The following is a 25,677-nucleotide window of genomic DNA, read 5'->3' as shown; positions in this document are numbered from 1 at the left end:
GGCAGCTTTGCCTCTGTCTCTACACCAGGGGGCAGGAAACCTCCAGTCTAACACACAGTGAGCTGATCAATGAGAAACCAACAGACCTGCATTAAGCCAACTGATTGATTTAAAAACAACAACAACAACAACAACAACAGCAACAACGTGTATTTCACAACATTTCATAAACTTCTCACACGTTTCCTGAGGGAATAGTGTGTGTTCAGTTTGGTCTCTGCGGTCTGTAGTGAACTGGCAGACATTCAAACAGCAGAGGAGTCAATACTGTGGAAAAATCTATTTGCTGGGCTATGTTGCAGATATCAGACAGACTGGAATAATATTAATGGAATAATAAATGATAATAAATGATAATAGGCACTCATGGGGAAGTACTGCAGTCTTATTAATTATACTTTTACAAGTTGACATCGTGAGGGTTTGTTATTATTATTATTTGCAGATGTTTCTTTGTATGCAGCTGTTTTCTTTTCTGTGTGTGGAGGGTGGTGCAGGATGTGCGCGTGTGGGAGGTGTCCTCCTGTGGGACCGGAAGCTCTCTGGGATCAGGTGGATCCAACCACGTCAGTCCCATCGTTTCATATGGATTTTTGTTGTTGTTGTAGTTTTCACTTCTTGATTTAACCAGGGCAGTGTTCACAACTGAATAACTGAATAAGACCGGTGAAGTCATACTGAACAAGACCGGAAATCCAACAGATTTTCAACTTAAACCCCCGTCCCCGTCATATTCTTTGTATATATAAGTCTATATACACATATTTATCCATGTGTACATGTTATAATTATTATTATTATATTACTATTATTATTATATATACTGTTGCTGCCATTATTACTTTATACTGCTATTATGTTGGTATAATTACTATCATATATAAGTATATATTATGTTATATTATATACTGTACTATTTTTATATACTGTCTAACCATCACATTACCATCATATCATCAGTACTATTACCATCATCTTGCCACTGCACCTTATCTACCTATTTTATCTTGTGTTTCTGTTTTTTATTCTTTCTACCTCAATATTTTTTATTTTTTATTTTATTCTATTGTATTGTATTTTATTGTATTCAAATATACCGGCTGCTATGACGACTTAATTTCCCTTCGGGGATGAACAAAGTAATCTATCTATCATCTATCTATCTATCTATCTATCTATCTATCTATCTATCTATCTATCTATCTATCTATCTATCTATCTATCTATCTATCTATCTATCTATCTATCTATCTATCTATCTATCTATCTATCTATCTATCTATCTATCTATCTATCTATCTATCTATCTATCTATCTATCTATCTATCTATCTATCTATCTATCTATCTATCTATCTATCTATCTATCTATCTATCTGTCTCTACAGTGTTGCGTTTATAGAGGGGCTTTTATTTTGAAAGGGTTGAACCGGTTGTGGTTGTTCAGTCCCGTTTCCTTGACACTAATGTAAACGCTGGACTGGGGAAACATGTGAAAGGGATCGAACTTCAACAGGCTCCCACTCGCAGGTTGGCTCGACCTCAGCGGAAGTTCACCGGGATGTTTGTGTCTTATTCTCACTGAGCTCCAGGGACGTGAAGCGGTGGCTCCTGCTCCTCTTAGCGGGCTGTCAGTGCCTGGTGACCGGGGTCCGCTGCTCCTCTTAGCGGGCTGTCAGTGCCTGGTGCCCGGGGTCCGCTGCTGTCAAACCCGGGCTGACATGGAGCAGTCTCCCCGGGGACGGACGGACTGAAAACAGAAGTCTTCCACGAACTAAAAGCGACGACCAACAAACGGACTAACTTTCCCCCTTTTTTTTTTTGTGTTTGTTTAAAAACGAGTTGCCCGCTTCTTGGAGGAACCGATGCAGAAGTGCAACTCCTCCGGGCCCCAGGGCACCACGCTGCCCCGGGACGCGGAGCTGCAGCTGCGGCTGGCGGACGGCGGAGGGCCCGGGGACGGGATGGAGAACGGAGCCGGGAGACACTTCCTCCGGAGTCCCACCGAGGAGGACAGCTCGTTCTGCACCAAGAGGAAGATGCTGGTCTGGCTGGATTTAATATGTCTCATTGTCGGTAAGAAGAGCAAGTGTAATTCCCATGTGTGTTGTTGAAGGATGACTGCTATTAAATTACCACGACTCCAATCTGACCATCACTGGGGTTCAAAGAGTCAGGGTCAGGGTCAGGGTTTTCGCTTCTGGTTTTCATTGCACACATCATGTCAGCACCAGCTTTGCAAATCATTTAGACTTTTTAACTCAGAGGTCACAACACGAAGAAGCTGGGAACAGATTGAAAGTTAACGAAGCTGCAAAGCGCTTTTCCAGAAGTCGAAGGGAAAGTTTGCAAAGAGGCAGAGGGAAAGTTTCTGCTCCTTCTGCACACGATGGAGGGATGAGAAGATGGAGGTGGAGAGAGAGAGAGAGAGAGAGAGAGAGAGAGAGAGAGAGAGAGAGAGAGAGAGAGAGAGACACAGAGACACACAGAGAGAGAGAGACAGAGAGAGACAGAGAGAAACAGTGAGACAGAAAGATAGAGAGAGAGAGACAGATAGACAGAAAGAGAGAGAGAGAGAGACAAAGAGAGAGACAGACAAAGAGACAGAAAGAGAGAGACTGACAAAGAGAGAGACAGACAGAGAGACAGGGAGAGAGAAACAGAGAGAGACTGGGAGAGAGAGACAGAGAGAGAGAGACAGAGAGAGAGACAGACAGAGAGCCAGGGAGAGAGAGAGAGAGAAACAGAGAGACAGAGAGACACAGAGAGAGACAGACAGAGAGACAGAAAGAGAGAGACAGACAAAGAGAGAGACAGACAGAGAGACAGGGAGACAGATAGAGAGACAGAGAGACAGAGAGACAGGGAGAGAGAAACAGGGAGAGAGAAACAGAGAGACAGAGAGACAGAGAGACACAGAGAGAGACAGACAGAGAAACATGGGAGAGAGAGACAGAGAGAGAGAGAAAGACAGACAGACAGAGAGAGAGAGACACACAGATAGAGAGACAGATAGAGAGACAGATAGAGAGAGAGAGAGGGAGGGGGGGGTAGCGTTCAAGTTGGCAGGAGCAGAGTTGTCCCGGGAATTCATCTGTTCCCATGGTAACCAGAGTTCCCGGGAGAAGAACGTGGGAATTCTGATTTTAAAAATCACCTCAAGTTCTTCCACAAGGTCACAAGGTCACGACTGAAGTCACGTGCTTCTCTGACCCGACAGTTCTCACAGGGAGAATCAGAAAAAACACACACATGCAGCAACAACATGTGCACAACAACTCAGGGGACACGTGACATCACCATGAGAGAGGAGGGGTCAGAATGAGTCTCTATATTAATACCAGTGGAGTATAAAGTACTTGAAAGCCATACTTGAGTAAAAGTACAGATATCTTACCTGAAAGTGACTTCGGTAAAAGTAAAAGTCACCCGTCAGAAAATGACTTGAATAAAAGTATTAAAGTAGCTCATATTAAAAGTACTTAAGTATCAAAAGTATCTGATGTTGAAATGTACTTAAGTATCAAAAGTAAAAGTACAAGTACCAAAATAAAAAATGCAAAGTGCTTTTTATAGTGGTCCTATACAGACACAAAACAACCCAACATGTTTCTCCTCAAGATTTATCTCAACTGACTGAAAAATTATAACAACAATATGAATATAATGTATATAATGTATAATTTTACAAATTTTGAGAGAGAGAGAGAGAGAGAGAGAGCGAGAGAGCTGCGCCAACCTCCGCTGCTCAAGTAACGAGCCAGTTTGAGAATGTAAGAAGTAGAAAGTACACATATTTGTGCGAGTAAAAGTAAAAAGTCGTCAGGAAAAGAAGAAAGAAGTACTCAAGTAAAGTACAGATATGTGAAAAATGTACTTAAGTACAGTAACTAAGTATTTCTACTTCGTAACTTCCCACCACTGATTAATACATACACTAAATCAGATTTAAGGATTCGTTCTTTCTACAACATTTTCCACATTATACTGTGCAAAATCATAAGTCATCCAGCACACACAGTCATAACTTAACACTTATTTGCAATCAAGAATTGCTCTCTAATCCATTTATGAAATAGCAAACAATTATAATTAGCATTGTCCATTAGTTGAGGGTTATTTAATCTGATTATCTTCATATTTAATCGATTGATCACCTTGTATAAAGGCGTATATATATTTAATGTTCCTGTCTGCTGAAATTGTTGTTCTGCTGCTGCTCTGCTTTGTGCATTTTAAAAATTTGATTTAACTGTATTGTTGACTGTTGTACGGCGACCTTGAGTATTTTGAAAAGCGCCTTATAAATAAAATGTATTATTATTTTTATAAAAAGCTCAGTTGTAAAAGGCCATGAAAACCTCCTACAATTTGTTCTTTCAAAACTACTAATCAATCCTTACAATCTCATTTGTATAGCCCATATTCACAAATATGAATTTGTCTCGTGGGGCTTAACAAGGTGAGACATCATCTATTCATAACCTTCAACAAGAGTAAAGGAAAAACGACCAAAAAAAAAATTACAGTATTTACAACATTGATTAGAAAGAAACCGATTTTAACATTGTTTGTTTGGTATCTAGTATCTCTGCATGAAGAATTTGAAACAAAGAAACAAAGAAGCAAAGAAACAGAAAAAGAAAGAAAAAAGAAAGAAAGGCAAGTTGTGAAAGAAAAAATCTAAAATGCAAAAGATTAATTTTGCTAGCTTGTTAAATATGAATAGTGGCGGATTATGATTATTCTCGTTAGTGGATAATCTCAATTAGTCGTTAGATCCAAACAAATAACTGACTTTAAAAACAAATATTTAAAGTCAGCTTCTACTCTTTGCAGCTCTACTATGCTGCGGGAGGACACATGCACACAAACAATCCTTTAGTTACATGAATGTTTAACAAAATCTAACTGTAAAAAAAATTCCAAGTATGCCATCAACGTGTTAATAAGTATCTGAGAAGGATTATTGTCAAAGGTTTCCTCTCAGTGTCCAGCAGGCCCGACCTGAGCAGTGTTGAGATTGTTAGTGTAACATATTGTGGTGTTTCTGGGAGAATATTCTATGTTGTATGCTACATGTGTGATTTCAATCATGAAATAATCAGGTGTCTACAGTTATTAAGGGAGATAAAAAATAAATCAGGTTGAGAACTGAAATATTGGAAATGAGAGAATAAAAAAAGTAAGGAGGGGATTGTTTTTTTTATTCTTTTGCAAAATATCCAGGAGAGTTTGTGTTTTCAGATTCTCGATGGTAATATTTTCTTTCTCTCTTTTCCATTGCAAGTTTGACTTTAAACTGAACTACAAATTCATTCCCTCGAATAGGCATTTTTTGTTTTTTTTTTACTTTTTTACATTTTAACAAGTACCACCACCATGTTTGTTTGGTATCTCAATATAAAGTATCTCTGCATGAAGAATTTGAAACAAAGAAACAAAGAAACAGAAAAAGAAAGAAAGGCAAGTTGTGAAAGAAAAAAATAAAAATGCAAAAGATTAATTTTGCTAGCTTGTTAAATATGAATAGTGGTGGATTATGATTATTCTCATTAGTGGATAAACTCAATTTATCGTTAGATCCATAAAATGTCTAAGTATCTCATAAGTCATATAATCAGCAAATATTTATATTGGAGAAGCTGGATTGGAAAATAATCAGGTGTCTACAGTTAGTAAGGGAGATTAAAAAAGAAATCAGGTTGAGAATTGAAATATTGTGCATTAAAGTCTGAGGACATGGGAATGTTCACATGAAGAGCCAGGACCTGATCCCTCTCTTTTCATTCTGAAGGGGAATCACCCTAGAAAATACTTTGGCACCTGTTGTGGTGATAGTGCGAGACTCCGAAGCGTGTCGTCACATGTGTGTGTTGTGCGACCGAGTGGTTCTTTGGTTCCGGGTTTGCACGAGAGAGAGAGAGAGAGAGAGGCGGAACCCGTCCAGGCAGATCGACAGGTCCCGGCCTCGTTGGCAGTTAGAGCGCAGGAAGTAGTCTGGCGTCACAGCGGCGTGAGGCATCCGCTTCCCTGGCGTTTCTTCACCCCTGCAGGTATGCTATTAGCTGTTCGCTCTGCTTGTGTCTCAGCAGCTTTGTTGTGTGTTCAGGAAGTGGTCAGTGACCCAACATCAGTCAGAACAATGGAGGAAATGCTCTCACTCAGTCTTCCTCCTAACACACAGAATGGACATGCCGGTTGATTTCCCAGTGGATTGCGTGTCGTGACCTCTCATTAGCAGCCGCCACAGTGCATCTGATATTGTCGTCACCTCGTCAGTCTGTGTGTGTGTGTTTGTTATCACGGCACAGTGTGGTCATAGAGACACCTACGTTGCAGTTTGGAGACGTTTGGCAGGTGTGTGTCTGTGGATGGATTTCGTCATGGCGACAGCATCACAACCGTGCAGGCGAAATCAAACGAACCAGAAGTTTTTTAATATTTATTTACAATTATATATGTAACAGCCCCTGGCTGGCAAAGCATGATGAGGAGAGTTTCAGAGTTTAAAAGATACCTAGTGTGTCTGAGGAAAGGATGTTCTCCACTGCAGGAGATATAGTAACGTTCCAGAGGAACTTTAACATCTGAGCATGTTGACCAACTCCTTTTTCTGAACAAAAATGCCAATATTCCCAAATGAATTTAACATTTGGGGTCATGACCTTGCAGCCAACTGGACTCTAGTAGTACACATTTGTCTATTTTTCTCAATTTGATTGAAGCTCTAGGTTACTCTTATTTATATGATTATTCTCAGGTTTATGTTTCTCTATTATGTCTGCTTGATGTTACTGTATTGTATTTAAATAATTGTAAGTTATGTGCTGGGAGCTCAGTGTTCATGTGAGAGGTCTCCTATTCAGAAAATAATTACAAAGGTCCTGTGTCCTGAATGTTCAAGGACAAAGTTTTTACACTTCAGTTAATGTGTAGAAGACAATGTTGTTCACAGAATTAAATGTGACATTTGAAGTGAGGTGAGCAGTCTTATTTTCCTCATTTTTTGTAATGCCTTTGAATAATATGGGGGACATGAATCGCAATATATCACAGAATCGAATCGCAATACTTGCAGTATCGCACTATATCGCAGAATCGCAATACTATTGAATCGTCACATTTTTGCCAATTCCCACCCCTACTACAGACCATCTTTCTGTAAGGTCTTATGAGCTGGAAGACTTGACAAAGGTGCCGGGTGCTGGTGTGAACATCATAGGAGAAAAAAGAACCAGAGTTTTAGGATGTTGTGGTAATAGACCATGCATTGTCCTTGCAATGCTGCAGGGAAATAAACTCCACAACTAGATGAAAACAAACCAGGATAACGAGTGTCCTTTGTCTTCTTTCTCCCGACTCATTCTGACGCTTCATGTCACACAAGAACTGTGTTTTTCGCAACGTGATTTGATCGACTACAGCATCTGCACTCGAGTGTTTGTTTTACCACAGTGTGATTGGCTGGTGCCTGTGCTGCTGCTTGAAAAGTTGAACTTTTCTCAACTTCTGTGTTGCACAACGCAAGCAAAGCAAAGCAGAGCACAGGCTTCACAGGTTTCTGCTGAAGCCTCCAACAGGAAAATTCAAGTGCTCCGTTTTTTTTCCTGACCTATTTAGTTGAGCTTCTCTCTAGCAAGGACAGAAAATGACAATTTTGTAAAAGACATAAAACATCATTAACTTATATACAACAGATGGGGTGAATTGTTCAAATGGCTCAACAGAACTGGAATGAGAGCACAACATTGGAGGAAAACGTACAATGTGACGTATTGTCCCACTAGTGGAGTTCATTAGCGTTCTGGTTACTTACAGACTCACAGCGGTCTGACTGTATCTTGTATTGTCTTGAACCATCATGTCAGTTATCAGCAGCGGCCGGGCCTTGACTCATCTCTGGGCACTCGGCACTCAATGCCATCACTTATTGGAAATGAATTGGGCCCTTCATTTTACTCAATCCTCTTATCTCTGACTAACGCAATTTTCCTTTAAGATCGCCGTCATCGGCCTCTCTCAGACGGTTGACCTGCCGACATTACTCATTCTGTAAAGGAGCTCATTCACAAGTGAAACTGTGGAATTTTACCCTGAAGCATCGGCCCTCATGAGGCCATCAGCACAAGACGGATTCTTGTGTTGTGAGGCTTCCACAGTCTCTCCTTGTGTCTCCCTGTTTAAAGTGGTGACATCTATTTGGTATTCTGTGGCGTTATGAATGGACCCAAATCTGTCTGTGGAATGCTGGGAAATTTAGGACATCAGCCGAGGCTGGGACTCAGGTTACCTGATCTCGCTGTTACTCAACACTTGGCTCCTCTAACATTGTTTCGGTATTGAGGCCGGGTTGTTTGTGGGTCTGTTCTGACATGCACGTGATGGAAGCTTCACAGAGACGGATTGTTCTGGTTCAGCTCAGTGTCAGTAAGCGGCAAAATGCAAATTCATGAATATGTTCAAGTGTTTGTTTGTGTGTTAAAGTGTCTGTGCAAACATTCCTGGTGTGGAGATATGACCAGGAGAGAGGAGACAGCATCTCTGCCCTGTGGCCGCATCTTAGATCTCGTGTCCAGCAGAACTCAGGGGTCAGAAGGTTTCAGGTGTTTGTCATTTCTACCCAGCGTGCAGGGACAGGCCTCCCAGCCGGATCGGCTGTTTCCCTCCTGCACAGGTGGTCCCAACTCCGTCATCACCCCAATAAAGCCAGTTTATTGCTTCTCTGAAGAGTAATTGGGAAATGACTGGAAGTGGCAACAACCCTCAGCTTATACGGCTCTGGAAAATAGACCAATTGCCATTTGGTTTGACCTCCCTCCAGGGGGTTAACCCTGAAATAGTTTCATACTTGAGATGCATACATTGTTAGGCGTGTAAGAGTAAGAGTGATTGATTCAATAGTAAAACTCCTTCTCGGATACTTTAGAGACAAATTCCTGGAATCAGCGGATCGCTGCTGTGTGTGAGTTTGTGTTTTGTGTGAGACGAGAAGCAGCATGCCAGGACGAGACGACAGGTATCTACCCAGGGATCTGAATTCTAAGAGGGCTCCGTCCTTCCAGCTTATCTCTCCTTTTGTCAGCTCCTCTTTTTCTCTTCTTTTCGTCAGACGGTCTCTATTTTGGGTCTGAAGGTGTTCCAGCAATGCAGAGAGGTGTGTGAATGTGTGTTTTATGTCTGTGTGTGTGTGTGTGTGTGTGTGTGTGTTTGGGGCAGGTGACGGGTTTATGTTAAAGGATTCCTGGTTCTGTTTTCTTTTTGGCAGTGAAAGCCGCCAAGTGAGTGAGACAGCGAGACACGCCACAGCATGTTCGTGTGCACCGGGCCAGGAATATTACATTTTTCTCTCGTGCATGTGCATTTATTTGAATGTGTGTGTGATTGCGTGCGTGCAAATGAGGAAACGTGTGGGTGTTTGTGTGTAGTTGTGTCCTCGTGACTGCAAAAACAAAGACGCCCTACTACAGCTGACATGTGTGTGCTGTTTGTTGACAAATTGGACGGTTGTGTTTCGCTTCACATTTTAGTCCAGAATCAAACACACAAAGTTCTGAAACACATTAGCGTCACTCGGCAGCTGACGGGTGGAGAGCCATTAAAAAGGAATCAGTCAGATCATTAGCTAGCGGAGGAAGTGATTTCACTTTCTTTCTTTCGTTAGTGCGTTAATGCATCTCCTTCCCTTTCCAAAGCTCTGCAGTGGTTTGTGAATCCATTAGCTGCACCCTTCCACAGGCAGTATACACTACTGCATTCAGCGTGCTTCCCCAGGCCATTAGCACAACAGAGCCGACTCAGGCCTCCGAGATGTCTCACTCGCCTGAAGGCTGAGGGGCAAGTGAGAGCCTGAGTGAGTGAACAGCACCGGGGAGGGAGAGACGAGGTGTGGAGAGAGAGAAGGGGTTGAGGGTTTTACAGTAGGGGTCAGAGTTCAGACCCACGGGCGCCTCAGGGATCTTATCTACAGCTGTCTGTTCATGTCCTCGGGAGGAAGCAGAACTCGGAGACGGATGGGAAAGGTTCAGACACCAAATAGCTTCAGATTAACTTTTAATGAGACGGCTGCAATCGTCTCCTCGAAGACGTTTCCATAAGTGCCCGGGACGGTCCACAGGTATTAGTTCTAATGACTGAATCAAGATGGGAGCAGCACTCTCATCCTCAGTGCTCATTAGCTGGAATGGGTCTGGAGAGGTTTACCATCAGAGCATCTACCTGAGAGCGAGTACAGCCTGTAGCCCCGCCTCTGCAGCTGTCAGAATTAATGACTCGTCCCCCTCTGTCTGTCCCCCTATTGTCGGAGACTTAGACAGCACCCCCCATGGCGCCATGGCGTGGTTACGCATCATTGGCAACATTTATCATTGTGTCACATCACACCTGCTCGGGTTTTTTCTTCCTTTATCCCCACAAGCTTCTCTCTGAAGTTGCTCCAACTCTTCTTCTGCAAACATGTTCTTCTCTAGGGTTGCAAAGGGGCGGAAACTTACCATGGGAAGTTTGGCTAACTATTTATATCTCTGGCATTGCATTAGTGTTTTTTTACAAACTTTTTTCTCATCTTATTCTACAGAACAATGCCACGTGCACTCTCTCATGTGTGGAGACATTTCACCCCATCCAATGTAGAAGGAAAGGCTGTGTACATTTGCAAATACTGTGCAAAGACCTATGTTAAGAATGACACAACGATGCAGAAGCATATAGTCAAGTGCCCAAAGTTTCCTCAGGGCTCAAATCAGCCTATGACAAAACAAAATGCTTATATTTATGTCTGTATATGACAAGGTAAATACAGTTAGAATAAATTACCCACAACATTTCCAGTTTATTCCCGTTAATGCTCGTATGTTCCCGTTAATTCCCGTTAATTCCCATGGAAAGTTTCCCAGTTTGAATATTCCTGGAATTTTGCAACCCTATTCTTCACCCAAAACAAAACACACTGACAACCACTTCCCTGCAGCCCCTGTCTGTCTCCAATGATACAGATCTACCTTGATCAGGCCGCTCGATGCCAGACCCCCCCCCCCTGCAGTCTGAGTCTCAGCTCTGAGTCGTTCTCAGACTGTTCGCCCTCAGCTCGCCGGGCGCACCCTCCTACCTTCCCGCCACAGAAACCACCAGAGCGCTCCTTTAAAGTTTTCAAGGTACATACCACAGTGGTGGGCCCTTTATGTTCCTGCTGAATCAGACCGGCACACAGACAGCCCACTTCAGACCTCACCACTCAGGCCCTGAACTCCTGAGCCGGGCTCCAGGAAGCAGGTCAGTGAAGTGAGGAGAGAACAGAAGCAGCTGTGGGAGACGTGTCTCCACTGGCCAGAGGCAACAGTAACAGTGGAAGTGACGAGCGAGACCGTTCCTGGGGCGATGGTGGAAGGTGAAGCAACATGAAGGCAGCTGAGACCACCTTGCTCCCAACAAACATCATATTTCAGTTCAGACCCAGAGTTTTCATTTGCTCTGTGTGAGTTTGTGGGATTTAACTCATCAAAAGCTTAGATGCGGGAGAGACGGTGGACTAGTGGCAGAAACTTGGACTCTGGGCAGAAAAGGTCTCTGGTTCGTCTCTGGTTCGACTCCACGGAGAAACAACACAAAGACGAACCTGGATTGATCTGTCCAAAAATCCAAGAGGATTCTCCCTACCCTGTCTAGTGCCCCTGAGCAAGGCACCTTACTCCCCCAACATCTGCTCCCCGGGCGCCGTACATGGCTGCTCACTGCTCTGTGTGTCCTGCACCAGATGGGTTCAAAGCAGAGGTTACATTTCCCTCCTTGCATGAGTGTGCTTGTGCATGTCTGTGCATGTGTTTGGGACAAATAAATGTATCTTAAATCTATCTTCGATTCATATTTCTACTTTCTCTCGGAGCCTGGATACACACACCAGGTGCCGTAACGACCCATTAAAAATAGAACAAACTTGTGAGTCAACAGAATCTCATATTAGCCGAGGAGGGTGGGGGTGAGCGGGTAATATCCCATGTTATGTGAAGCAGTAGTTGTCTACTTGAAGAGGCTAAAGAGGCTGTGTGGAGTCCAGCTGCAGCAGATGCTGAACACAGATCCAGAGCTGCTGTGGCTCCTCGGCTCCTCTTTGTTCTTCACTGATTCCTCTCTGTGTGATTCCATCAGGGCAGACCAAACAGATCAGCCTCTCGGAGCAAAGGCAGGAAATTAAAACAGGTGTGTGTGTGTGTGTGCCAGTGCAGGGGGGGGGGGGCACTCACCCTCATCCCACCTCTCCACTACCTGGATTGGGCCCCCAAGGAAGAGTGGGATGAACCAGCAATAAAGTTGGTTGAGACCCAGCTGCCTTTAGTGAGTTTTGTTCAAGCCTTTGCAAAGAGGTCAATCCTTCAGCAGGTGTCTGAGAAGAAAGACATTGTTTATAATAAGGAAACTACGCACACAGACACACACGCAATAACAAACAAAAGATAACTCGGAGCCAAATCAAACTGGAAGGGTTGATTACGTTTTCCTCCCAGTTCCACTGTGCAAGGTCAGCATCGAAGCTTCTTTCCCAGCAGATAAGGTCAAGGGTCAGATCATAGTGGTTTCTCATATCAGTGAAAACACACATGACAACAGGTACATTTCCATTACACAACCTTCAAGGACACACTGGGTTAATTGTTAAAGTCTATGGTTGCCTATCATAATCACAGCTGTGGTGTTTAAGTGCTACCTACCTTACAGTGGTGTGTGTGTGTGTGTGTGTGTGTGTGTCTTTTTTTAATACCAGCTGAAACATAAAAGATTTGGCTTCCTCCTTCAAGCACCTGACTCAGACTGAATACCGATGAGATGAATGGACGGATCATGGCCGACAGCTCTGTGCAGTTAAATAGTTAATTATTGCACAAATAATTTGCCCGAGGACGATCCGGCCCGACAGCGGGCCGTCACATTGTTTCTTGCGATGCTCTTACCGTGGGATTATCCTTTGCTTGCACAGATTCAACTTACGACACCTCAGCAATTCAGTTCACTGGCTTTATCATTGTTTTTTCGCAATGGTGACTTAAAAAAGTAAACAAGCTGCTTAAAAGTTGGTTGGGAAACATGCAAGATGCCGAGGGGCCCAGCGGGGGGGGGGGGGCGGGGCGCCCCTGGAGGGTCCGGTGGAAGCTGCTGGCCTCACGGATCCGTGTCGGCAGGTCGCTCAGTGTCTGTCCTTCGCTTCCAGTCCTACAGTCACATATTATCGGGTGTGATGACACATATTGCCAATTAGATTTAGCTTTAGGCTGTGTGTCACGCTCTCTGCCAATCTATCAGGAGGACACATCCATGGGAGTTCAGTCGAGTTTGGCCGTGTGTTTGACTTCATGTGGTTTTCTGGCTCTAGCGCGGTTTATTTGGTTGGTTAGTTCTTTCCCGCGGGTGCTAGTTGGTTTTCCGCGGTCTGTTTGGTTGTCTGTTGGTCTGCGGGTTTGGGTTTGTTTGCATCCATGTGTGGTTTTTATGTGTATGTGAGTGGGTTGAGAGCCTGTATGTGCATTTGGGGGGGGGGGGGGGGGGGTGTAGTGTTTACAGAGCGGGTCCCAGCAGAGCCCAGATCTCTGACCCTCACATTCCAGAACCACCGCTAATCGCCTCCGTCTGCTGTTCTCCAGGAGGAGGAACCCTTCAAGCATCTCTCTCACCCCAGTATCAGCGCCTCTCACCCCTATTTGTCAATTCTTTAGCCCTTTGGCCATAAATTTGAGCCTAGTTATTAGTTTTGGTATTGATCGGCAGATGCTCAGTAACATGACCTCACAGCGTGTCCATCTGCTCTCTGTGCTTTACGTTGCTTTAAATCCTGTCCTCCAGAGTTTCTCTTTTGGTTTCTTGCTTCACTTGTTGTTATTCTCCTCTCGCAGTGTGAGCTCATTCTGGGCTGTGGTCATAGATGTGTAAATTAGAACCAGAAAAGTTTCTCAGAATGAGGCACATATCCCCCCCCCTCCGCTCTTATTCCTCCTCCTCTCCTCCCTCCTTCTCTTTATCCCCCCTCCCTTTCTCTCTGTCGCTTTTGACTATTTGAAAGCATTCCTGCTTTGAGTGTCAGGCCCAGCGAGCAGCACATTCGGGCCTTGTGCTGTGGGAGCCGACCCACTCCTCCTCCTCCTCCTCCTCCTCCTCCTCTTCCTCCTCCTCCTCCTCCTCCTCCTCCTCCTCCTCCTCCTCCTCCTCCTCCTCCTCCTCCTCCTCCTCCTCCTCCTCCTCCTCTCTTCTGGAGCAGGTCTTGGCCAGGTGCAGAGGTTTGCTCACAGCTGCGTGACAGATGATGTGTGGGTCTCTGAAGTGTTTTTGTGTGTTGTTGTGAGAACCGTTGTACTGATGTTGTCGTTGTAAAGCTCTGACGGCGACTGTGACGTACTGGTTTGTAATCTGTAAAGGATTGTGGAGACGCTCTACAACGAGCAGCATATGGCCACCGTGTGTGGTTTTAAGAACCCACACTTTGTGTTTATTTTATCATGCAACACTGAGACTTACGACTCACCCGGGCAATACACTGATAAAAAATGGTTGATGTATTTTAATGAGAAACTTTACCAACGTCTTTGCCGCTCTGGATTGACCTTTGGCTCGTGGACGTTAGTGCCAAGTACGTTCATGAACTTCATCCAAAACCATCAGTACTGGCAGGCCTGAGGTAATAAAATATGCTGCTAGCTGGCTCAGCGCCTCATGGTTTCCATTAGAGCTCTGTATGTATTGAAAATGATCCCTACTGTAAGCCAGAGATTTTAAGCCCTCAGGGAGAGTTTGTCCATTATGTCTCCATCAGCCAAATATTGATTATTAAGAGCGGAATGGCAGTTTTGTGAAATCTGATGAGGACAAAAAAGAAAGTCTGAGTTAATCTAATGGCAGAAAAAAAGGCAAATTCTGTACTTTTACATTTCAACATATTTGGAATCCAAAAAACACACTGAAATATGATATTGAAAAAGAAATTGAAGAAAAAATTCAGGGTGTCAAAATGGTTTATGCCATCGGCCTGTTCTTATACGTGTTACAGTCTGTTTTTTTTATCCAGTGAATTTTGGGTTTCAATATTCATTATATCCTTATTAAATATAAATTGAAGGGTATACAAATAGTTTTTACCGTTACACATCATTGTACTCATTAACACACAGACACTTACTAATCTGGAGCACAATCCACCACCTCCCTCCCCCTGTCACACTCATACAGTTTAAAGAAATGGTCATCAGGAGACTTTTTAACCCAGCATCTGCAGACTGTTAGTCAGATGTTTTTATATTTCCAGTTTAAAATGCGAGTTTATTGCATATAAACCAAGTGAAACTAAATCCACACGCACTCCTATTGAACCACAGATGAACGCGGTCTGATCCCAGCGTTTCCACATCTAGGTCTGACGCACCCAGATAAAGAGATTACGATTAAGAGATTAAGAAATGTGTCTGCGATTTCTGCAGGTGGGAGGAATGGACTTATTGTGAAATAAAGAACTTTAACAAAGTCATTAATGGCTTAGGTTGAACAACAATCCACAATCAGAATGACTTCAGGCAAACAGTTTTCCATAGGAGTAATGAACACCTTTCATTACAATGTGGTTCAGTGGACGACTACTGTGGTAAATGTCCATAGCATCCAACAGTAGAAGATTCAGGCCGAGATTTGAAACACAGAATAAATAGCATTGTTATTGGCTGGATTGAATTAGAGGATGTATTTATGTAATAAAGTCATAGTAGTAACCAATCTGTTATAAAGGCAGGAATTCTGACAATCAAATCAAAACAGATCTGGTTGTGACCTCTGTTACTGGATGTATCAGTGTGTGACTGAGATGAATCTGATGGAGGTGTGTGTGTGTGTGTGTGTGTGTGTGTGTGTGTGTGTGTGTGTGTGTGTGTGTGTGTGTGTGTGTGTGTGTGTGTGTGTGTGTGTGTGTGTGTGTGTGTGTGTGTGAGAGATGTGGGTCAGATGAGAGGTGTTTCCTATCTCTCTGTTGCCATCACAGCCCGGGCGATCCGCCTGCATCGTGTTTCCCTCTCTCGCTTCCTCAACTCAAGGCCCAGCAGAAATAAAAATGGGTTTATCTGTGTTTTGTCTTTCTGTGTCAGGGTTAGGGTGACGTAAAACCACAGACTTCACTAATACACAATAAGTTATAGCCTGGTTCAGTGCAGCACTCGACTTTAATGGTTGTGCTAGCACATGCAGTAATAACTAAAACTGGAAGACGTGGACACATTTACCTCGGTCAGGTAGTCTAGTCTTGTGTTTGTGTGCAACTGTTTGTTCCCCTTGGCCTGATTTTGTGTGTGTATCCTGTGTAACTCGTGAGCTTCTACTCAGTCACGTAGGCTGAGAGTTTCCTGGCAGGAGAAGCACTGTTTCGGCCTGGGTGCGTTCCAGCCAACCAGCAGGCCTGGGATGACTGGGAGAGGCGCAGAGGTTAATGATTAGTCCCATGTTCCACTGCATTCCATGGGGTGACAAGGGGACATGGGATAAGGCTACAGAGGAATGGAGCCTCTACAGAGCTGCTGGCTGTCAGAACACAAGCAAGAAACGAAAGCAGAGCTACTCAGCTTTCGTTTGTTAGGATACGAACGCCAACTTTCATTTTGACACCGTTGAAGACGTTGAACAGATTTTCCCTGTTGAACCTTCACCGTCAGGCGTGAAGTTGTGTAAGTCGGCCAAACCTTGACCTCTCCCACCTGATACAGATTAGAAGAAACATATAGTGAACTCGTATATATGGAACAGCTGTTAATGTAAAATCGGGCGGACTTAAACGAAATGTCAGCACATTTCAGTGGAACAAGGCGTCAGTGTTGAACATTACCTCTCCTTTCCTACTCTGGGTTTATCATCGACTTTCAGCACTCTGAACATTTCTCCTTTCTGCTTTCTCATCCTAATCCTCCTCTGTCGTTCCCATCCCTGTCTCATCGGTCTTTCACGTCCGTCATCTCTCCCTCTGTTCAGCTCGAAGCATCTATGTGTGGAATGCTTGATCCTGGAGTCATGTTGGATCTCATGCCATGCTCCCAGGAGACAGGAGACCTCTATGTTAGTCGGTGGTGCACCAGCCATCTCTGTATCTTGCCGTCTCTGTGATCCTTGTTGCATAGACCCCATGCTCATACACTCATCAAGCCATCTTTTGTTTCCCTCCCTCCTCCCTTTATCTCCCACATCTCATCAGCCTCCATCCCATTCTTTGCATGCGAGCTGAAGGCCGTGACTCCGTACAGACGTGGCTTCTTCTGCGGAGACTCCAGCATCACCTATCCCTACGAGAAGAAAGACACCATCACTGACACCATGCTCATCGCCGGCGGTATCATCATCACCGGCTTAACGGTAAGACAATGATACCTGTAGAGTACATGTCATTATTTTTAATATGGTGTAATGTCTTTGTTTTTAAGGATTAAAACGTCTCATCTCTATCCTCAGATTGCTCTGGGCGAGTGCTACCGGGTCCGGTTCCGAGGCGTGCACTCGCGGGCGTTTGTCCGAAACCGCTACGTGTCGTGTCTGTACAAGGAGCTGGGCAGCTTCCTGTTTGGTTGCTGCGTGGGTCAGTCGCTCACCAACATGGCCAAACTGAGCGTGGGACGCCTGCGGCCCAACTTCCTGTCGGTGTGCAACATCACCTACGCGTCCATCAACTGCACTGTGGGCAGCTATGTGCCCGAGGTCACCTGCAGGATCACTAACCATAAGTTGGAGGAGGAGGCGAGGTGTGTGGCGTCCGTGCATGAGGATCTTTGCTCGAAATATTTTGGTGTGTTTAGTAGGGTTGCAAAATTCCGGGAATATTCAAAGCTGGAAACTTTCCATGGGAATTAACGGGAACATACGGGAATTAAAGGGAATAAACTGGAAATGTTGTGGGTAATTTATACTAACTGTATTCACCTTGTCATATACAGACATAAATATAAACATTTTGTTTTGTCATAGGCTGATTTGAGCCCTGAGGAAACTTTGGGCACTTGACTATATGCTTCTGCATCGTTGTGTCATTCTTAACATAGGTCTTTGCACAGTATTTGCAAATGTACACAGCCTTTCCTTCTACATTGGATGAGGTGAAATGTCTCCACACATGAGAGAGTGCACGTGGCATTGTTCTGTAGAATAAGATGAGAAAAAAGTTTGTAAAAAAACACTAATGCAATGCCAGAGATATAAATAGTTAGACAAACTATTGGAATCGTCTGTAAACATATTTTACAATTGATGGATAAATGAATGTAAATAGTCTAGATGAACAGATGAACAATCCTCAATCAGCATGCTAATATATTTTCCCAGTAATATCATGGAAACTTACCTGACTAGTCCTGCACTCTACAGCAGGCCTCAATAGCCCTGCTGTAGAGTGAAGCATGCTGGGAGTTATCTGTGCATGTGATGGAAGAATGACCAGTGGAGGGTTGAAACTCAATGTTTCATACATCTTTAAAATAGAGTTTTGAATGATGTGTTTAATGCTCAGCGTTTAATTTGCGTAGTTTTTTTTTTTTTTCAATATTCCCAAAATTTCTGAGCTAAACTTCCCATGGAAGGTTTACGGAAAGTTTACGGAAATTTACTGGAAAATTTCCGGAAATTTCCTGGAAAGTTTCCGTCCCGTTGCAACCCTAGTGTTTAGTAAGGGAGGAGTATAAAGTTACCTGGTAATAATAATAAATGTTTAACCTCCGGCGTCTTGTATTGATCTTCTCTTTCAGGAAGTCTTTTTTTTCTGGCCATGCTTCCTTTGCAATGTACACCATGCTCTATTTGGCAGTAAGTCACCTCTACACACACACACACACACACACACACACACACACACACACACACACACACACACACACACACACACACACACACAACACACACACTGGAATGTGACCTTCGCGTTCACCTCAGCTAGTGTTGTATAATTACTGCATTTGATTCTGTGTTTACAATGTTGGGGGGGAATATTACAGTAGAGTCACTTTCACTTCAGTGTGAAGTCACAACATTCCCCCGGAGACCAGGTGCAACTATTAATAAGATGATTAATAAACATGCACACACACACCTGGAAATGGGCCGTTAAACATATTCATACTTCCCGATCGTGAGGGAGGAGCTCTCTGAGAGCAGCCGAGACAGGGAGGAGGAGGAAGAAGAGGAGGAGGAGGAGGAGGAGGAAGAGTAAAAGGGGGGGGGCTGTTTTCCACAGGGGGGAACATGAATAGATGAAGAGAGCATGCAGACAGAGGAGGCCTTGTTGTGGGTCTCATTTAGAGGAGGGGGTGGAGGGCTGAATACGCCTGCTGAGAGATCGACAGGTTTCTTTCAGCGTAGCCACCCCCCCCCCTCCCCCCCCCCCCTCTCCCACCACCAGCCTCCCCCCCATCTCTTCATCTCTCTCTTTGGCTCACGCTGCCCGGTGGTCACTGGTGCATTGTGGGGGAGAGAAGTGACAGTGAGACGGAGACAAAAGCACATAATTATCCATTTTTATATTCCTCAGGTATTCCCTGTCGTTAACCCTCAGATTATAGTCTTTGGTGGATTAAATATTTGAGTGTTTCGGGCTAAAATGAATAAACGAAAAAGGAAGACGATGCTTTGGAGAAGAGAAATCACCGCCTCTCCTGCTTGCACTTGTTCACCATCGAAGGAGAAGTGAAAAGCAGCTCCTCCGACCTGAAAGAGATACACAAGGATGAGTGGAGGGGGAGTAATAGCAGGAATGAAAAGGCAAAGAACTGAGGGAAAGAAGTGGTTTGAGAAAAACAAGCGCCTCAGTGTTTGTTAACCCGGTTTTCTCACCTCTTCACATTGCACTACTACTACACACACACACACACACACACACACACACACACACACACTGCACCAGGCACAAGCTCGCTGCTAGCTGGTGCTCCAGCAGACGACCAGGAGAGAATGTGTCAGACCTGTAGCTACACGCCACCCGGGCCGCGGCCAGCTGCTGAGTGACACCTGCTTCCAGCTGGTAGACGAGAGGAGGAGGAGAAGGACCCGGCGCAGGAATGTAGTCCACGTGCTCCCCGGTGGTCGACGGGTCCAGACGAACCTCCGGACCACCTCATGAAGCCTCAGCGCTCGGCTTCACGCTCGCCCTGTGACCCCGTGACCCCAGGCACAAACATCCATTCTGCAGCGTAGCACTGATGCAGGAGAGGAGGATGAACAAAGGGAGGAAATGGGGTTTAGATGTAGTGTTAATGGCCTCGTGCCAAGCGTCTCACCCCCCCCCTCTGGGTTTCAGACTGAGTGGATGCTGGCGTTGAGAGAACTTGAATCATAAGTCATTAATTACCAGTTTAGGTTCGTGGGAACCCACAGGCTTATCTTCAGCTTTCCCCTCTAACTTTATAATATTGTATTTTACAATTAAATGTAGATAGCCTGTTATATATTTGAAGGCCAATGTCGTCTGTATGAATATGAGAATGAAAGAACAAGGAAATGTTTTGGACAATCTGAAGTGGTACATAGCTGTTAATATTGAGGTGATATAATATATAGTAATTGTTGATTTTCAATCAGGAATACTGACGTCTGTAAATACACACTTAAATATATTTCCCATATTATAACACTCACTCTTGCCAGAAGTGCCTTTTGAGAACTTTAATGCTTTATGTACTAATTTCTAGATTTTTGCAACCATTTAATAACAATATATTTTTTGTACTTTTCTACAGTTCTACCTACAGGCGCGGTTGTCATGGCGAGGAGCCCGGCTGTTGCGCCCGCTGATCCAGTTCCTCTTAGTGATGATCGCTGTCTACACCGGCCTGACCCGCATCTCAGACTACCGCCACCACCCGAGCGACGTCCTCACGGGCTTCATCCAGGGAGGCCTCACTGCGTACTGGGTGGTACGTGGAAAATCACCGTTTGTCTAAATCAGGGGTTTTCAACCGGGGGTCCGCGGCCCCCTGGTGGTCCGCGACGGCATTGCAGGGGGTCCGCGAAATTCAATTTGATATTTCAACGCATTTCCAGATTACTTTTGAATATCGTATAAAATATCCAAAATAAGAAAAAATGTTTAAAATAATATAAAGGTGATGAGCGGAACCTTGAAACCGGCTTGGGGCTAGATACTGCCAGTAGTTTTCCCCTGTCCATGCGTGTTGAAGGTAGATGTAGAAGAACGTTTGAACTAGGTAAAAAAACTCTCAGGAGGTCTTGGAGATGTTGTCTGTATGATGGGAATTTTTATTTTCCCAAAAAGACGACAAAAATGGCAGAATTAATAATGAAGATATTAAATAAAACAAAAGAGCGAAAAACAAATACTTTGTAATGAGAAAAATAAATTGGCATAATAGCCAAAACAATTGATTGCAATAACAATCAACTTTACCACGTTCGCTGGTTGAGAAACAATTTCTTAGGAGAGCTCTAAGACTTTCGTCGATCCAGTAGCAGTTCTCCCGACAGAATGAATAGACACTGAGATGCAGTACAACTACAAACTGCATTTTAATTTTGTTTTCAATTCTTAAGCACTGAAAATCAACCGTTTTGTTGTTTTTTAAACAGATTTTTCTAGATTTGTTTGAGGTTTTTAAATAAAACCAACATGCAAAACCAAATGTTAAAACTTCCTTCTATCCACATGGTCTAAACAGATCAACAGTTATCTCTCGATTAGATTCCCTCTGCTCTCCGTTGACAGAACTAGCTCAAACAATAGCCCCCCCCCACCCCCCTAATTTTCCTCCTCACACTAACGGTGTTTATAACCAGGGGATGATTGACAGTGTGTGTGGTCTGTGTATACATGTTTCTCCTGACATGCTTTGCGTCTGTGCCCGCAGGCGTTCCACATCTCCTCCATGTTTAAGCTCCGCTGCGCCCGTTCAGACATGTCTCCCACCAGCATGTCCCTGGAGAGTCCGCTGTCCAGCCAGCAGACCGTCTGCTAGCAGGACCAGAGGACCAGAGGACCAGAGGACCAGAGGACCAGAGGACCAGAGGACCAGAGGACCAGAGGACCAGAGGACCAGAGGACGGGCGAGCAGCGGAGAGGAGAGAGAGAGAGAAATGTTTTAAGAAAGGGAATTATTCTTAGATACAAGTGATGGAGTACAATCTACACATGCATGCTCCTGTGGGCAAACTGACACACAACATACACCCACACTGTAATCTAACATGCACACACACACACACACACACATGAAATTCAAAAAGCACATATGACTGTGAGTCGAACCCGTCCAGTGAAAAGAACTGCATAGTGATATTAGACATATTTTTTATATATGAAAAGCAAAAAATAATAAAAATGTCTATTTTTCAACAGCTGCTAATAATAATAATAATACTAGTTCCTAGTTTGAACTTGTTTTCTTCTGTGATGGAGGCGTCTTGTGTTTGTGACCCTCTGTCTCCGCCCGGGGAACTCGACCCTGTGAACCGAGACCATCACACCTCGGATGTTAGGAGATCGCCACCGGCTTCAACTCGTAACCGTCTTTACCTTCAGTGGCCCCCCCGATGTGCCGCTGCTCTGATCACACTGCATCGCTCAACAATAACCTGTATGTAAGAAAGCAGCATTTATGCTGTGTCACCATGGTAACCAGGGCAGTGGCAGGAGGAGGAGTCAGGTAGCTCCACCCCCTCTTCGCTGCCACTTCTCTCTACTAACCACTTTGACTGTGTCTCAGAGGTGGAGGCTCGACTGAATTTTAACCTTTGACCTTTGCCCCTGGACTCTGAGCTGCACCTTGATTTATGCCACTCTGACAGGAGAGCCGCCCCCCCCCCCCCCCACCGGGCCCTCCTGTGCATCTTTATTAATAGCACTTGAACGTACATAATGGAACCTTCTTATTATAATCAATATTATATATTTTATCACAAGTTTGAATAATCAGTGTTTATTTTTTATTAATGTCAGACTCATACACTATATTTGTCTTGATTTTCCTTCCTGAAATGATAATTATTCAAATTGAATGTAAATAGGTATGTCATTTTATAAACCACACAGAATTTTAAAAGTATTAGTTCCAAGTCTGGACCTGTTTTTACCTGTTTCATGTACGTGATTGTATTTACATTTGTGTTGATCAGGTACGGAGACTCACTATTGTATCTGTTGTAACTACTAGACTGAGCCACAGATATTATCAGAAAGCTATATTTTTTGTGTTCCCAGTTATTGTCATGTGTCTGTTTTGTCTGTGAATGCCCGAGAGGCAGAAATAACCACTGTAATCGAAAAAAACCAAACCAATAAAATGAAAGTTGAATGTTTTTAACTTCTTCCGTCCTCTGTTATTTTTGCTATAGAGAAAAAGGAAAAGAAAATGATTTTGCTCACAGTCTAATAACGACTTATTTTACTAGTTGTCACAATAATATTTATGTCTTTCTGGTTGTTTCTAGTTTCTCAGGAGCAGAATGGGAAAGGTGAGAATATAAGTGATTATTACACAGACAAAATCTGAGCCAAAGCTAAATGTAAACACTGCAGTGATAAGTGTTTGGAAGCTTCCACTCCAGTGCTCTCCCAGTTTCTTTCATTCCCTGCACCCCCCCTCTCTCCCCTTCTCACCCATCCTCCCTCTGCCCCCTCCCTCACCCTCAGTCCTTTTCAAGTGCAGCGGAGCATGATGGGGGTGAGTGGGGGGGGGGTGGGGGTGTGCTCGCTGCCATGGAGTTGCCTCGACAGATACAGGTTGAGACATTTTCTTTTTCATTTCTTTTTCTCCAACTGCTTCCAGGCTGAGGGAGGTGAATATTTGATAATAAATAAATTTGATTTTTTAAGTCAGTTTTTTTCTCCATCTTGATTTGATGACACTCATCTAAATTTGAAGTTGATCTGATGAAGCCCTGGGACAAGTTCGTCAAAGTAAAAATGTGGAATATGACCAAAATGGCCACTAAATAAAAAATAGCGGGCTTCCTGTTGTGTTTTTCATAATGCCCCTTGAGACTTTTTTGTTTGTCTGGTCATGATTCACGTGGGCCACGATTTTTGTGTTGATCGGTCAAAGGGAAACCTAGGGGCTGCTTTCCAGGGGGCGCTGTTGAGCCATTTTTGCCACGCCCATTCCAAATTACTCAAGTATAGTCAAATATCCGAAGACCTTGAATTTCCTGCAAAGTTTCATAACTTTTTGAGCATGTCTAGAGCCTGAAAAACTCCCCCAAAGGGAAATAATAGATTCAGATTCAATAGGGCCTCTCACCATTCGGTGCTCGGGCCCTAAAAAGCGGCTCTGCATCAGACAAGAGAGGGAAAAAGGGAGAGGGAGGGAGAGGGAGAGGGAGAGGGAGAGGGAGGGAGAGGGAGAGGGAGAGGGAGAGGGAGAGGGAGAGGAAGAGGGAGAAGAAGAGGGAGGGAGAGGGAGAGGGAGAGGAAGAGGGAGCTGCAGTAATGGGTGTGCCCATAACACTGTGGTATAAGGGGGACAAACAAGCAGGAAAAGTGGTCCAGTAATGAAGGGGAGGCGGCAGAACCGACGGGGGGGTAGATGGGGGGGAGTGAGGGGGGTAGATGGGGGAGAGTGAGGGTGGGGGAGAGAGAGGGAGGGATGGAACATGGCCGCGGTGCTCAGGCCTGTTTTGTTTTCCTAACACTGTAACTAGGAGACATCTTTCATTCCTGAGCTCGTGCTGGTGTGACAGGTTCTTGTGTGTCTGCCTCACTGGTTGTTATTGTGTTGTTGTGTTATTGTGTTATTGTGTTCAGGTGTGTGTGACTGAGTTCAGCTCACACAACCTGTCAAACGTGACGTCTCCTTCACGCCGCGGCCGCCGTGCTCCTCGCTGACCCTTTGACCTCAATGGGAATGAATTGGGGTCGACGAGCGGAGGCGGAGCCTGTGTGCTCAGAGGACCAGGGGCACGAGGGCGCCTCCCTGTTTACACTGCTGCGCCTGTTCACACAGGAGCCTGGCACCGTGGTCATTTAGACCCGGGGGGGGGGGGGGGGGGGTGTTTGAACTCTTATCTCAACAGGTTAAAGCCATTACTGTTTCTGACACCTCAGTGTGAGAAAGAAAAAAAAAGAAACGACCCACTTTCTGCGTATTCCTTATATTTGACTTTAGGGAATTCCTTGATAAGATAAGATTAGGGTTTTTTTTTGCGAAACTGGACAGGTGCAAAAAATGTGCAGGGGCGGATGTGAGGGAGCGGTGATCCGGATCAGCAGATACGTGTTCTGCAGGAGGCACGTAGCACCACACCTGCAGATCTCATCATCACTGAGGACACATACATCATACGTGTCCGATAACATCCGAAACATCCCGTCAAAGCAAATTCCTTTTAAGAGACTCTGCCCCGGTTCAGTCCCTCGTGAGGCGTCTGTTTCTGACGCAACCCAAGTAGGGTTGCAAAATTCCGGGAATATTCAAAGTTGGAAACTTTCCATGGGAATAAACGGGAATATACGGGAATTAACGGGAATAAACAGGAATAAACTGGAAATGTTGTGGGTAATTTATACTAACTGTATTTACCTTGTCATATACAGACATAAATATAAACATTTTGTTGTGTCATAGGCTGATTTGAGCCCTGAGGAAACTTTGGGCACTTGACTATATGCTTCTGCATCGTTGTGTCATTCTTAACATAGGTCTTTGCACAGTATTTGCAAATGTACACAGCCTTTCCTTCTACA

The 25,677-nt window shown here is 44.3% G+C and overlaps 1 protein-coding gene across 1 annotated transcript; it reads left to right on the top strand.

Moving 5' to 3' along the window:
- Positions 1-1,466: 1,466 nt before the first annotated feature.
- On the top strand, positions 1,467-23,294 carry ppap2d (phosphatidic acid phosphatase type 2D). Its single transcript, XM_061089588.1, has 6 exons — positions 1,467-2,075; positions 17,203-17,360; positions 17,457-17,743; positions 18,740-18,797; positions 20,723-20,899; positions 21,848-23,294. Exons 1-6 carry the CDS (start codon positions 1,865-1,867, stop codon positions 21,953-21,955), a joined length of 999 nt encoding a protein of 332 aa, XP_060945571.1. The 5' UTR covers positions 1,467-1,864; the 3' UTR covers positions 21,956-23,294.
- Positions 23,295-25,677: the final 2,383 nt, after the last annotated feature.

The sequence above is a fragment of the Limanda limanda genome, chromosome 17, assembly GCF_963576545.1.
Source record: "Limanda limanda chromosome 17, fLimLim1.1, whole genome shotgun sequence".
Classification (NCBI taxonomy): domain Eukaryota; kingdom Metazoa; phylum Chordata; class Actinopteri; order Pleuronectiformes; family Pleuronectidae; genus Limanda; species Limanda limanda.
The sequence above is the reverse complement of the archived record's forward strand: the minus strand, read 5'-3'. Positions and strand labels throughout refer to the sequence as shown.

Excerpts from the sequence above, each read along its gene's own strand:
- ppap2d (XM_061089588.1), top strand. The coding sequence starts at position 1,865 with ATGCAGAAGTGCAACTCCTCCGGGCCCCAGGGCACCACGCTGCCCCGG. Across the intron at positions 2,076-17,202 it reads TTTAATATGTCTCATTGTCG|CCTCCATCCCATTCTTTGCA; the intron begins GTAAGAAGAGCA and ends ACATCTCATCAG. Across the intron at positions 20,900-21,847 it reads GCCTCACTGCGTACTGGGTG|GCGTTCCACATCTCCTCCAT; the intron begins GTACGTGGAAAA and ends CTGTGCCCGCAG.